At 36.2% G+C, this 14368-nt stretch overlaps 1 protein-coding gene across 3 annotated transcripts in view; it reads left to right on the top strand.

Moving 5' to 3' along the window:
* The window catches only part of ACADM (acyl-CoA dehydrogenase medium chain), a 47917-nt gene extending 37705 nt beyond the window's left edge, over positions 1-10212 (top strand). For all 3 annotated transcript variants that reach the window (XM_030865968.2, XM_030865970.3, XM_060304185.2), the window contains 2 exons: positions 7750-7998; positions 9492-10212. In XM_030865968.2, the coding sequence (XP_030721828.1) occupies positions 7750-7998; positions 9492-9563 (321 nt within the window). In that variant the 3' untranslated portion in view covers positions 9564-10212. The remainder of the gene's footprint in view (positions 1-7749; positions 7999-9491) is intronic.
* Positions 10213-14368: the final 4156 nt, after the last annotated feature.

Here is a 14368-nt window from a genome sequence, read left to right as displayed (position 1 = left end):
AATTAAAAAAACCCAAAGTTAATAGAAGGAAAGAACTCATAAAGATCAGTTCAGAAATAAATGAAAAATAAATGAAGGAAATAGTAGCAAAGATCAGTAAAACTAAAAGCTGGTTCTTGGAGAAAATAAACAAAATTGATAAGCCATTAGCCAGACTCATCAAGAAAAAAAGGGGAAAGAGTCATCAATAGAATAAGAAATGAAAAAGGAGAAGTAACTACTGACACTGCAGAAATACAAAGGATCATGAGAGATTACTACAAGCAGCTGTATTACAATAAAATGGACAACCTGGAAGAAATGGACAAATTCTTAGAAAAGCACAACCTTCTGAGACTGAAGCAGGAAGAAATAGAAAATATAAACAGACCAATCACAAGCACTAAAATTGAAATTGTGATTAAAAACTTTCCAACAACCAAAGCCCAGGACCAGACAGATTCACAGGCAAATTCTGTCAAACATTTAGAGAAGAGCTAACACCTGTCCTTCTCAAACTCTTCCAAAATATAGCAGAGGGAGGAACATTCTGAAACTCATTCTACGAGACCACCATCACCCTGATACCAAAACCAGACAAAGATGTCACAAAGAAAGAAAACTACAGGCCAATATCACTGATGAACATAGGTGCAAAAATCCTCAACAAAATACTAGTAAACAGAATCCAACAGCAAATTAAAAGGATCATACACCATGATCAAGTGGGGTTTATCCCAGGAATGCAAGGATTCTTCAATATATGCAAATCAATCAATGTGATACACCATATTAACAAATTGAAGGAGAAAAACCATATGATCATCTCAACAGATGCAGAAAAAGCTTTTGACAAAATTCAATACCCATTTATCTTAAAAACCCTCCAGAAAGTAGGCATAGAGGGAACTTACCTCAACATAATAAAGGCCACATATGACAAACCCATAGCCAACATCGTTCTCAATGTTAAAAAACTGAAACCATTTCCACTAAGATCAGGAACAAGACACGGTTTCCCACTCTCAGCACTCTTATTCAACATAGTTTTGGAAGTTTTAGCCACAGCAATCAGAAAAGAAAAAGAAATAAAAGGAATACAAATCAGAAAAGAAGTAAAGCTGTCACTGTTTGCAGATGACATGATTCTATACACAGAGAATCCTAAAGATGCTACCAGAAAACTACTAGAGCTAATCAATGAATTTGGTAAAGTAGCAGGATACAAATTAATACACAGAAATCTCTTGTATTCCTATACACTAATGATGTAAAATCTGAAAGAGAAATTAAGGAAACACTCCCATTTACCATTGCAACAAAAGGAATAAAATACCTAGGAATAAAGCTACCTAAGGAGACGAAAAACCTGTATGCAGAAAATTATAAGACACTGATGAAAGAAATTAAAGATGATACAAACAGATGGAGAGATATACCATGTTATTGGATTGGAAGAATCAACATTGTGAAAATGACTCTACTGCCCAAAGCAATCTACAAATTCAGTGCAATCCCTAACAAATTACCAGTGGAATTTTTTACAGAACTAGAACAAAACATCTTAAAATTCGTACTTGAGTTATTCTTAGTGAGGTGGATGGACCTAGAGTCTGTCATACAGAGTGAAGTAAGTCAGAAAGAAAAACAAATACCGTATGCTAACACATATATATGGAATATATAAAATTAATGGTTCTGAAGAATCTAGGGGCAGGACAGAAATAAAGATGCAGGTGTAGAGAATGGACTTGAGGACACAGGGTAGGGGGAAGGGTAAGCTGGGAGGAAGTGAGAGAGTGGCATCATTAATATATACTACCAAATGTAAAATAGATAGCTAGTGGGAAGCAGCTGCATAGCACAGGGAGATCAGCTTGTTGCTTTTTGACCCCCTAGAGGGGTGGGGGGTGGGAGGGAGATGCAAGAGGGAGGAGATATGGGGACATATGTGTAACTGGTTCACTTTTTTATAAAGCAGAAACTAACACACCATTGTGAAGCAATTATATTCCAATAATGATGTTTAAGAAAAGAAAAAAAGATGTGAACCCAAGTAGTCACTTATTAAAGAGTTTGTCCTCTTTGCACACTCTACATGTGCTATTTCCAGAGATATAAAAGAAGTTTGATATAGCCTCTGCCCTCAGGAGCCTTTGACTTTGGAGATAAGATACATATCAGAAAAGAAATATTAAGAAATAATATAGAGCAGTATAACATTAAGTCCCAAAATGAGAGCTACAGACAGGGTTACAAAACCAAAAGGAGAGAGACTGTCTTGGGCTAGATGCATTACAGGGAATCTGAGCTGGATTTACAACAGAGTTTCTCAAAGCATGGGCTGAAATGGAAGTGAATGAGACTCTTTGGGAGTATTAATTAAAAACGTAAACTGGGTACCACCCTAGATTTTTAAATCAAAATCTTTCAAGAGAAGCATGGGCATGTTATACCAGGTTGCTGAGGCTGTATTGAAATAAGTGATTCTGCCTAATGCCAATGGGAATATAAATTGGTATAACTTTTATGAACCACATTTTGGCAATATATATCTAAAGTACCTACCTTTGGGCCCCCATTGCAATGGTTATCCTTCAGCTATATTTCATATAATATTTATCTTTCAGATATATTCCCATTATGTGCATCATGACATATTTATAGGTTGTTTATTTCAGCATTGTGTGGAAACAGCCTAATAGTAGAAACAGCCAAGATTTTGATCATCAATACAGTGGAATATCCTGCAGTTCTAAAAAAGAATAAAGAAGTTCTCTATGTATTGATATATACAGTGCTTAGATTTATTGATAAGTAAGAAAAGCAAAATGAAAACCCATCAACATGGTAGGCTACCATATGTGTAAAAAATGGAGAGACAGTGGGGGGGGCGGGAAAAAAATGAGGGATAGACAATAGATGTATTTGCTTACGTGGGTATATAATATCTCTGAGAGGATGAAAAACAAACTGTTAACCTGATTACCTCCAGGAGGGGGAATTAAATGGGGTGAGGAAGGGCAGGGATGATACAAGTAGGAAGAAAATTTGAACTTTGACCTGGTAGTTGTATTACCTATTCAAAAATGAAACCAAAAACAAAAAACTGAAAGAATCATTGACTTAGAAGAATGGACACAATTCAGGCAGATAGTAATAAGGGAAGATATTACTTTCTTTATCCTACATAGGAATTATTCACATTGGTTAATAATGCCTCCTCTAAGACTTAATTACCACACCAGTCTCAAGCAACTTGTCACGTTCTAAAGTACTAAATAGAGTAAATATATGAAATTGAACACCTCAGTTTTTTCTTTTATTTTTTGTGACCTTTAGTTCCTATTAGTTTGTACACAGTCATAGAATGTGTGGGGTCTTTGTTATAACCAATCGGTCTTCAAAACCCATTTTGGTGTTGCATAGTACACAAAGCACCTTTCTAATAATCTTAGTATTCTTGTTTCTGAATGTCTTTATGACTTCTTTGAATGTATATTAAAGGATATGTTCCATTCCACGTCCATTGTAGAATAATTTATGTGATACAATATAAGTAAAATTAAGTAAGAAAAGTTATTCATAATCCCATTGTCCAGAGAAAATTACTGTGATTTTTTAAATTTTGCTCTATATTCCCTTTATCCAAAAAAAAAAATATATATATATATATATATAGTGCATGTGTCTGTGTTTTTTTAATTGATGTATAGTTGACATATAATATATTGGTTTCAGGTGTACAACATAGTGATTGACAGGCAAACACATTAAGAAATGATCATCTGGGCTTCCCTGGTGGCACAGTGGTTGAGAGTCCGCCTGCCAATTCAGGGGACACGGGTTCATGTCCCGGTCCGGGAGGATCCCACATGCCACGGAGCGGCTGGGCCCGTGAGCCATGGCCACTGGGCCTGCACGACCGGAGCCTGTGCTCCGCTGCGGGAGAGGCCGCAACAGTGAGAGGCCCGCGTACCACAAAAGAAAAATAAAAAAGAAATGATCACCACTATAAGTCTAGTAACCATCTTTCAACATACTAAATTACTGTAGTATTATTGACTATATTCCTTATGCTGTATATAACATCCCTATGACTTATTTATTTATATAACATGGGAGTGCATATATCTTTTTGAATTAGTGTTTTTCTTTTCTTCAGGTAAACCCAGAAGTGGAATTGCTGGATCATATGATAGTACTATTTTTAATTTTTTGAGGAACCTATATACTGTTTTCCATAGTGGCTGCACCAATTTACATTCCCACCAGCAGTACACGAGGGTTTCATTTTCTCCACATTGTTGCCAACACTTGTTATTGGTTGTCTTTTTGATAACAGCCTTTCTGACAGGTGTGAGGCAATATTTCATTGTGGTTTTGATTTGCATTTTCCTGATGATTAGTGACTTTGAGCATCTTTTCATGTGTCTACTGGCCATCTTTGTGTTTTTGGAAAAATATCTAATCAAGTCCTCTGCCCATTTTTTATTGGATTTCTTTTTTTGATAAGTTGCATTTTTTAATGTAATTTGGATATTAACCCTTATCAAATATATCATTTACAAATATCTTCTCCCATTCAGTAGGTTGCTTTTTCATTTTGTTGATGATTTCCTTCACTGTGCAAAAGCTTTTCAGTTTTTACTTTTATCTACTCCCATTTGTTTATTTTTGCTTTTGTTGCCCTTGCCTGAGGAGACAGATCCAAAAAATATTGATAAGACCAATGTAAAAAAGCATACTGCCTCTGTTTCCTTCTAGTAGTTCTATGGTTTTTGGTCTTACTTTTAATTCTTTAATCCATTTTGAGTTTATTTTTGTATATGGTGTAAAGAAATGGTCCAGTTTTGTGTTTTGTCTTTTTTTTAAACTGGCTGTCTTTTCCCCATTGTATATTCTTACCTTCTTTGTTGAAGATTAATGGATTGTATAAGTGTGCATTTATTTCTGGGCTTTCTATTCTGTTCCATTGATCTATGTGTCTGTTTTTGTGCCAGTATCATACTGTTTTGATTCCTATGGCTTTGTAGTATAATTTGAAATCAGGAAGCATGATACCTCCAGCTTTGTTCTTTCTCAAGATTTCTTTGGTTATTCAGCATCTTTTTGGTTCCATACAAATTATAGGATTATTTGTTCTAGTTCTGTGAAAAATTCTGTTGGTATTTTGATATTCATATTGTTATGAATCTGTAGATTGCTTTGGATAGTATGGGTATTTTAACAATATTAATTCTTCCAATCCATTAGCATGGACTCTCTATTTGTATCATCTTTTGTTTCTTTCATCAGTGTCTCACAGTTTTCAGAGTACAGGTCTTTTACCTCCTTGATTACTTTTATTCCTAGGTGTTCTTTTTGATGCAGTTGTAAATGGGATCGTTTTCTTTTCTCTGACAGATCATTATTAGTGTATGAAAATGCTACAGCATTCTGATAGCTTTTTTGTGGAGTCTATAGGGTTTTCTATATCATCATCTGCAAACAGTGACAGTTTTACTTCTTCCTTTCTAGTGTGGATGCTTTTTACCTCTTTTTCTTGTCTGATTGTTGTGGATAGGACTCCCAATTCTATGTTGAATAAAAGTGGTGGGAGTGGGCATCCTTATCTTGTTCCTGATCTTTGAGGAAATGCTTTCAGCTTTTTGCCATTGAGTGTGATGTTAGCTGTGGTTTTTGTCATTTATGTCCTTAATTATGTTGAGGTATGTTCCCTTTGCACACACTTAGTTGAGTGTTTTTATCATAAATGGGTGTTGAATTTTGTCAAAAGCTTTTTCTGCATCTATTGAAATGTTTATATGGTTTTTATCCTTCATTTCGTTAATGTGGTTTATCACGTTGACTGACTTGCGGCTATTTAACCATGCTTGCATCCCTGGGGTAAATCCCTTTTGATCTCATGGTATATGATCTTTTTAAGATATTAATGAATTTGGTTTGCTATTATTTGTTGAGGATTTTAGCATCTATGTTCATCTGGGATATTGGCCTGTTATTTTTATGTATTTTTACTTTTTGTTTTTGGTAGTGATTTGGTTTTGGTATCAGAGTAATGCTGTCTTTGTAGAGTGAGTTTGGGAGCATTCCTTTCTCAATTTTTTGGAATAGTTTGAGAAGGATAGGTGTTAAGTCTTTGTTAAATGTCTGGTAGAATTCACCTGTGAAGCTGTCTGGTCCTGGACTTTCATTTCTTGGGAATTTTTCATTACTGATTCAATTTCACTACTAGTAATTGGTCTGTTCAAATTTCTTTTTCTTCCTTATTTAGTCTTCTTAGGTTGTATGTCTAAATGAATTTACCCATTTCTTCTAGGTTGTCTAATTTGTTGGCATGTAATTTTTGTAGTAATCTCTCATGATATTTTGTGTGTCTGTGATATTGGTTGCATCTTGTCCTCCTTTGTTTCTGATTTTATTTGTTTGGGTCCTGTCTTTTTTTTATGAGTCTGGCTAAAGATTTATCATTTTTTTTAATCTTTTCAAAGAATCAGCTCTTAGTTTCATTGATCTCTTTTGTATTTTTTTGTCTTGATTTCATTTATTTCCACTCTGAGCTGTATTATTTCCTTTGTTCTATTAACTTTGGACTTATTTTTCTTTTTAAGTTTCTTTATGTGTAAGGTTAATTGTCTATTTGAGATTTTTCTTGTTTCTTGAGGAAGGCCTATATTGCTATAAACTTCTTAGAACTGCCTTTGTTATGTCCCATAGATTTTAGAACATTGTGCTTCCATTTTCATTTGTCTCCAGGTATTTTTAAATTTCCTCTTTGATTTCTTCAGTGAACCATTGGGTTTTTTAGTAGCATGTTGTTTAGATTCCACATGTTTGTGTTTTTTGCAGGAGTTTTTTGTTTTTGTAGTTGATTTATAGTCTCTACCGTTGTGGTCAAAAAAGATGTTTGACATGATTTCAACCCTGTTACACTTATTGAGACTTTTTTTGGTGGCCTAACATGTTATCTATCCTGCAGAATGTTCCATGTGCTCTTTAACAGAATGTGTGTTCTGCTCTTTTGGGGTCATGAATATATTTTTCCAAAGCTGTAAGCATACTACATATTTGAAATTTTCACATATCAAGGTATGGTGAACGTATTTCCATCTTATAACATATCTTGGCCATATAACTCATAGAAAACTTACTGTCTCCTCTTGAAAGTATTTGTCTAAGTCTCCTATTTAATTATGAACCTGTAGAGGATAAGAAACATCTTTTATTTGTCTTTGTCACTTTCCCATCAGCACCTGATACAGTGCCACATTATTTTTCACTATCTATGGCAATTTTCTTTAAAAAGTCCCAGGAGATACTCTGAAGGATCCATATAATTTTTGTGGTATTTTTGTCAAAAATTATAACCTCATTCCACTCCTGAGAAAACATCAGGCAAACCCAAATTGAGGGACATTCTACAAAAAAATAACCAATCAGTATTATTCAAAAGTACACCATGGTCATGAAAGAGAAGGAAAGACTAGGAAGAAATAGCAGTTTAATTCAGTTGGAATCCTGGATGGGATCTTTCAACAGAAAAAGGACATTGGTGGAAAACTTGGCCAAATTTGAATAAAGTATATAGTTTAGCTGACAACATTTTACCAATGTTTATTATACTATGGTTTTGTAATATGTTACCACTGGAGGAAGCAGAATGTAACTTTTTAAGTCTAAAATTAGTTTTAAAAGTTAAAAAAAAAGTTCCAGGGAAAAAACTTTTAGTCAATAAATATCCTTAAACTTTTTTCTGTTTAATTCTAGCACCAAGGAATATCATTTTTGCTGGCTGACATGGCAATGAAAGTTGAACTAGCTAGATTGAGTTACCAGAGAGCAGCTTGGGAGGTTGATTCTGGTCGCCGAAATACCTATTTTGCCTCTATTGCAAAGGCATATGCTGGAGATATTGCAAATCAGGTAGCTACTGATGCTGTTCAGATTTTCGGAGGCAACGGATATAATACAGAATATCCTGTAGAAAAACTAATGAGGGATGCCAAGATCTATCAGGTAATGTTAAAAATGATTTTTATTTATTTTTAAGGAACATAATATTCATAAATGACATAGTAGATTTCTGATTGTTTATAGATTTTTATGTCACAGGTAATAATAAATCATTATAATAAATGGCTGTGAGCCTAAATTTTTGGAACTAATTAACACAAGGAAGAATGTTACATTGAAGTGTATTCCTTGAGAGAGAACAGGCTAACAGAGTAAATGGTGCAGACATGTACAGGATGTCTGGATCAGCCTTCTTTGATTCTTAACATCCTAGCTAATTGTAACTCACTCTTTGCTCTCCTAAAAGTATGTGTATCATTTAAATTAATTAAGTTATTTTATTTTGAATCTTACCTGACAACTCTTGAAGTCATATTTGGGAGATAAAAAAAACAACATGAGGGGCTTCCCTGGTGGCGCAGTGGTTGAGAGTCCGCCTGCCGATGCAGGGGACGCGGGTTCGTGCCCCGGTCCGGGAAGATCCCACATGCCGCGGAGCCTGCGCGTCCGGAGCCTGTGCTCCGCAACGGGAGAGGCCACAACAGTGAGAGGCCCGCGTACCGCAAAAAAAAAAAAAAAAAAAACAACATGAGGAGAAAGTGATATAGATGACTCTGTCTTATAAATTAAATTGATGGTTAGAAAAACTTAGAGATAGGAGTAATTTAGTGAATAAGGTATAAATGCTCATGTCCACATGTAGTTTAAGTAATTATAAGCCATGATTCTCAATATCTCTTCCCTTGCTTTCCTCAACCCCCAGCAAATTATTTGACAAATCCAGTCATTTGAAATCCAGAGGTAGAATCATAGAATGTTAGAGAAAGAAATTTAGACAGTGCAGCCCCTCAATTTAAACTTGAAAAAACTGAGAACCAGAATTTGTGCCTTATCCAAAGTTACGGGTTTATCTGGTAATACTCTCCCTTCCCTGGAGCTTGTAATTATTACGTTTTAGCTTTTCTCTGCCATCTGAACTAATAAATGGTTAGAAGTTTAAACTGGAAGTGAGGGCTGGCTACTAGGGCTACCTAAATGAACAAAAACAAATCCTTCCATCATCTTTTTCTTTAGCAACTGTGTTCCTTAGGCAACAAGAGATAGAAATCAGGTTTAAGAGTGAGAACAGAAAATGACTGAAGTCGACAACTAGCTAAAAACAGTTCAAAAAAGTTGGTTAAAATATTTTAGCAACATTGAACTTAGATTTCCCAAACACTTTTTGAAATGTTAATATCCTTTTTTTTTGATGTTTTAAGACTGTCCTCCAAAATTTTGGTAAATGAGTTTTTATAATAATGTTAACTAATCTTTAGAGAATTTATGTATTTTCATGGGGTTCAGAAAATCAAGTTTCAGAATCACTGTAGACTACAGACCTTATATATGGTTTGATTCAGTTTGGTATTGCAGTGGAGCTTAGGGTACTGTCCAAAATACTGGCTGTTTACATACGGAAGATATTTAACCTACATGTATTTTCTTATTTTTTGCAGATTTATGAAGGTACAGCACAAATTCAAAGGATTATTATAGCCCGTGAACACATTGGCAGGTATAAAAATTAACCAGATCACCATGTTAGTAATTGTTGAGTATTTAGAACATGATCTACTACTTAAACTCCAGGAAAGAGAAAGAGTGGGCTTTAAGGTTTTTTCCAGTAAAAATTTTAAAATAAGTACTCTTATACTAAACCTATGCAACTGATGCTAATAGTAGTTTCCTATTTTTGTTTAGCTTTATGACTTGCCTTTTCTATAATAGATTTGGTTTTATTAAAATTATGTGTTGTCCTTTAGTGCCACTGTACCTGAATCACATTAACCTAGAAAGATACATTTGGCTTGTTGTTTTGACCTCTTATAATTAAAGTAACAGAAATTTCTTGGAATTTCAGTGTTTTCCCAATGACAGGAAGGAGGGTTTATAAAAGTATTCAGAATGTTCCAAAATTTACATTGAGAAAATATTCTGGGATTTAAATAACTTGCCAGTGACTTTGTAGACTTAGTGGTATTTGTGTTAGAGGAGTTAATTTTACTGCAATTTGGAAAGCATTTGTTTTCCATTTTGTACAGTAATAACCAAAAATTTGATGTTCATATTCTCCCTTTATACAATGACCAAAAGTTACTTGAAAATCTTGTTTAATTCTGAGCCCACATTTCACTTGCCTTATTTAAAATAAATCAATAAAATTTCCCTTAAATTATTTTTATATGACTCTGTTGGTCTCTGGTTAACCTTTGGTCCACTGTACAGTCTCATTCCGTGCATATATATTCTAAAAATAAACTTAACTAAAATTGTTCAGTGTTGTGTATCTGTTCAATTTGTGTATCTGTATTCTTTTCATGCAATAGTGTGTACTTGGTTTATTTACTGTGATAGAAAAAAATTCATGTTTTGATTTTGAACTGCATAGTTACCTGTCCATTTGTTCATTAGATTGCATTATTAGATACTTCAGAAAATATCAGTATGAAATAATGAAAGAACCAAATGTAAATTTACTATTTCTTTGTAATTCTAAACATCAAATACTGCTCAATATGTTATACTAAATGGTGTTTCTGACATCACTTATGATTTTCCAATTCTGATACCAACTGGGAATCCATAGTTCAATCCTATTCTGACAGTAACTCAGAATAGTTAGCATCAGACTCCACAGGTGTAAGGGCTCCGCCCACTCCGTCTGAAGTGGTATCTCACTTCAGAAACACCACTATAAGTCCTGGATCCCCAGGCTACCCACACTTCTGACCACTTTGGCTACAAATTCAGGTATTCCCATGACCTTGCCCTTGGGTTTGATAATTTGCTAGAATGGCTCACAGAACTCAGGTAAAATACATTTACTGGTTTATTACAAAGGAGGAGGTGCAAAGGGCAAGGTATAAGGAGAGACACCGAGCTTTCATAACTTCTCCCAATGTACCACCCTCCCAGTACCTCAGTGTGTTCACTAATCTGGAAACTCCTGAATCTCATCGTTCAAGTTTCGGTAGAGAATTTACAGCCTCCCTCTCCTGCCCAGATGTCAAGGGTGGGGTTGAAGTTCCCACCTGCATTAGTCAGCTAAGGTTGCCATAAGAAAATGCCACAAACTGGGTGGCTTAAACAACAGACATTTATTTTTTCATAGTTCTGGAGGCTAGAAGTCCCAAGATCAAGGTACCATCTGGGTTGGTTTCTGGTGAGGCCTCTCATCCTGGCTCGTAGACAGCTACATTCTCACTCTGTTCTCACATGGCCTCTTGTCTGTGCGCATGCATAGGGAGAGAGTGAGCTCTGGTGTCTCTTCTTCTTACAAAGACACCAGTTTTTTTAGATTAGAGCCATACCCTTATGACCTCATTTAATTCAATTACTTCTCTTAAGTCCCTATCTTCAAACATGGTCACATGGGAATGGTTAGGGCTTCAACATATGAATTTGGGGCGGGGGTTTGGGGCAGTTTAGACCACAACACTACCCTCTAATTACTTGGTCTTTCTGGTGATTGGCCCCAACCTGAGCCTCTTTAGGGGCTCCACCCTAAGTCACCTCATTAGCACAAAGTCTACTATGATCTTTTGAAAGGGGCTCATTATGAATAATAAAAGAGGGACTTCCCTGGTTGTCCAGCAGTTAAGACTCCACGCTCCCAGTGCAGGCCTGGGTTCGATCCCTGGTCAGGGAACTTGATCCCACATGGCACAAAAAAAATCCCACACACTGCAACTAAAGATCCCACACGCTGCAATGAAGATCCTGTGCGCTGCAACTAAGACCTGGTGCAGCCAAATAAGTAAATTTTTAAAATTTTTATTTTATTATTTATTTATTTATTTATTCATTTATTTTTTGGCTGCGTTGGGTCTTTGTTGCTGCGCTCTCGTTGTGGCGGTCGGGGGCTACTCTTTGTTGTGCTGCGCCAGCTTCTTATTGTAGTGCCTTCTCTTGTTGTGGAGCACGGGCTTCTAGGAGCACAGGCTTCAGCAGTTGTGGCGTGTGGGCTCAGTAGTTGTGGCTTGCAGGCTCTAGAGCGCAGGCTCAGTAGTTGTGGTGCATGGGCTTAGTTGCTCTACAGCATGTGGGATCTTCCTGGACCAGGGCTTCAACCCGTGTCCCCTGCATTGGCAGGTGGATTCTTAACCACTGCGCCACCAGGGAAGTCCCTAAAATTTATTTTTTAAAAATAATAAAAGATACTCCTGTTGCTCAGGAAATTCCAAGGACTGGATGAGCTTGAAACAGAGCAGGACCCTATGATCTTTCTTCCCCAACCCCATGTCCTTCACCTGCCTTTTGTCTGTGGAAAAACTTTAGCCAAAGAATAAGTTTAATCAGAGAAGTGAGAAAATGCAGAAGCAAAGAAAAGTCAAACAGGACAAAACAATATAGTTTAGTCAGTAAGCAAAGTCAAGGACCTTTAGCTCCTCCTCAAGGGCTATAGATAATATTCTGAGCCATATCGTGTGAGCTGTCTTACAGACACTGAAAGCCCCACCAGGTGGAAGAAGTTAACTACATGATGACCAGACTGTAGCCATGACATAAGCTGCTACAATTCTGAGAACTGGCCTCAAGGAAATGGGAACAAACTGACCCTGGAACTGAAGATTAACTGTACTTAAAACAATCAGGATGACACTGGTCAGACCACTACATGACCAATTTCAAGATGACTGTCAGAGCTGACTATGCCATTTCTGCATGTAGCCCCCTCCCTCTGTATAAAAGCTCTTGCCTCCTGACTGTCAGGCTGCGGGGGGAGCCAGCCTTTGGACAGGCATCTGCCCTTCCTCCCCTGCCCCCGCCCCCCGTTGCCGGCATCCAAAATAAAGCAAACTTTCTTTTCCACCAACCTTGCCTCTTTATTAGCTTTTGAGGGGCGAGCAGCCAGACCCCACTTTCACTTACAGGCTCACCCAGGGACTGGGGACAAAAACCAAATCCATTTCCTCTTACACCTCACTAAATTATGAAAATAAAAATCTAATCTTTTACCAAGAAAGTTTAAATGGCTTTTTCATGCTCAATTATGAAACTGTGTTTTAATGGTACAGCTCAAGATTGGTAGGAGATTTCTAAATAAATTGGATATTACATAGAAATTACAAGTTAAATGGAATATATACATTCCAAATGCAAATTTGAATTTACACAAGTTCAAAAATTCACCTACATATTGTAAATATAAAGCTTCTAGACATGTAACTGTATTCCAAAGCCACATAATGAGAATATTAAAGTACCTTTGATAAGTATTAAGCAATTATATAACTATCAATTAAGAGCTTTTAGTCACAAGTAACACAAATGAACTTAAGCTACTTAAGCAAAATATGGACAAATATATTTTAAGTATATTGAAGTGCCTCATGGATCTGAAGGCTGGAACAGAGTCAGTTTTAGGAAGGATCTAGAACCCAAATAGTCTTTAGGAGCCCATGAAATAGTACCTTTCTATCTATTTTCCCTGTCATGTTTCATTCTTTCTTGTTCTATAGCCTAGCTTCTTCCTCTGCTTCTTTGATCCCGTGATAGAATAAGACCTAATATATTAGATTTCCCGCCACTTATAAAAGCTGACTGGCAAGGGCCATTACAGCCAGGAGGATAGGTAGAGTCAGACTACAAACATGATTGTTAGTTGCCTACATCTGTGACTTGATGGTTCCTGGAAAAGACATAATTTTATAAAAGATCTGGTATGTTTATGGCAAGTTTATTGAATGTTTAAGGAATCTACCAGAGTCATCAATTTGCATATAGGGAGAAGAGTTTATTCCAAGACTCCTCTGAATTAAAAAAAAAAAAAAAAAGCTGTTTACATGGCTTCTAGAATGACACCCATTGATTTGAATATATACCCTGTAACCAGATAATACAAAAGTTCTTTGGAGATTGAAGATTGAACTCTATAGGCAACAGGTTTTTTTTTTTTTTTAAGGTTTCATATAACGAATGAATGAGAGAACTAACAAGATGTTAAAACTAGTATAAGGGAGAATTTGAAGAACAGACATATCGGCAGTTAGAAACGCTTAAAAGAATTTGCTAATAGATGTAAAACTGGCAGGGCAAAAAACCTAAAGAGGGGGTCATCTTCTCTTTTTTTTTTAGGCCACACTGTGCGGCTTGCAGGATCTTATTTCCCTGACCAGGGACCGAACCCATGCCCTCTGCATTGGGAGTACAGAGTCTTAACCACTGGACAGCCTGGGAAGTCCCGGGGTCATCTTTTCTATACAGGAGAAACCACTTGTAGTTCATGGCTCATTTTCATTACTCTCCATTTTCTATAATTTAACTTTTAACAGAGTTGTAAAACAGTTTAGCCAGCCAATAGACAATCACAGGTATATACCTCTTCAGAGGA

Source organism: Globicephala melas, chromosome 1, assembly GCF_963455315.2.
Source record: "Globicephala melas chromosome 1, mGloMel1.2, whole genome shotgun sequence".
Taxonomy (NCBI): domain Eukaryota; kingdom Metazoa; phylum Chordata; class Mammalia; order Artiodactyla; family Delphinidae; genus Globicephala; species Globicephala melas.
The sequence above is the reverse complement of the archived record's forward strand: the minus strand, read 5'-3'. Positions and strand labels throughout refer to the sequence as shown.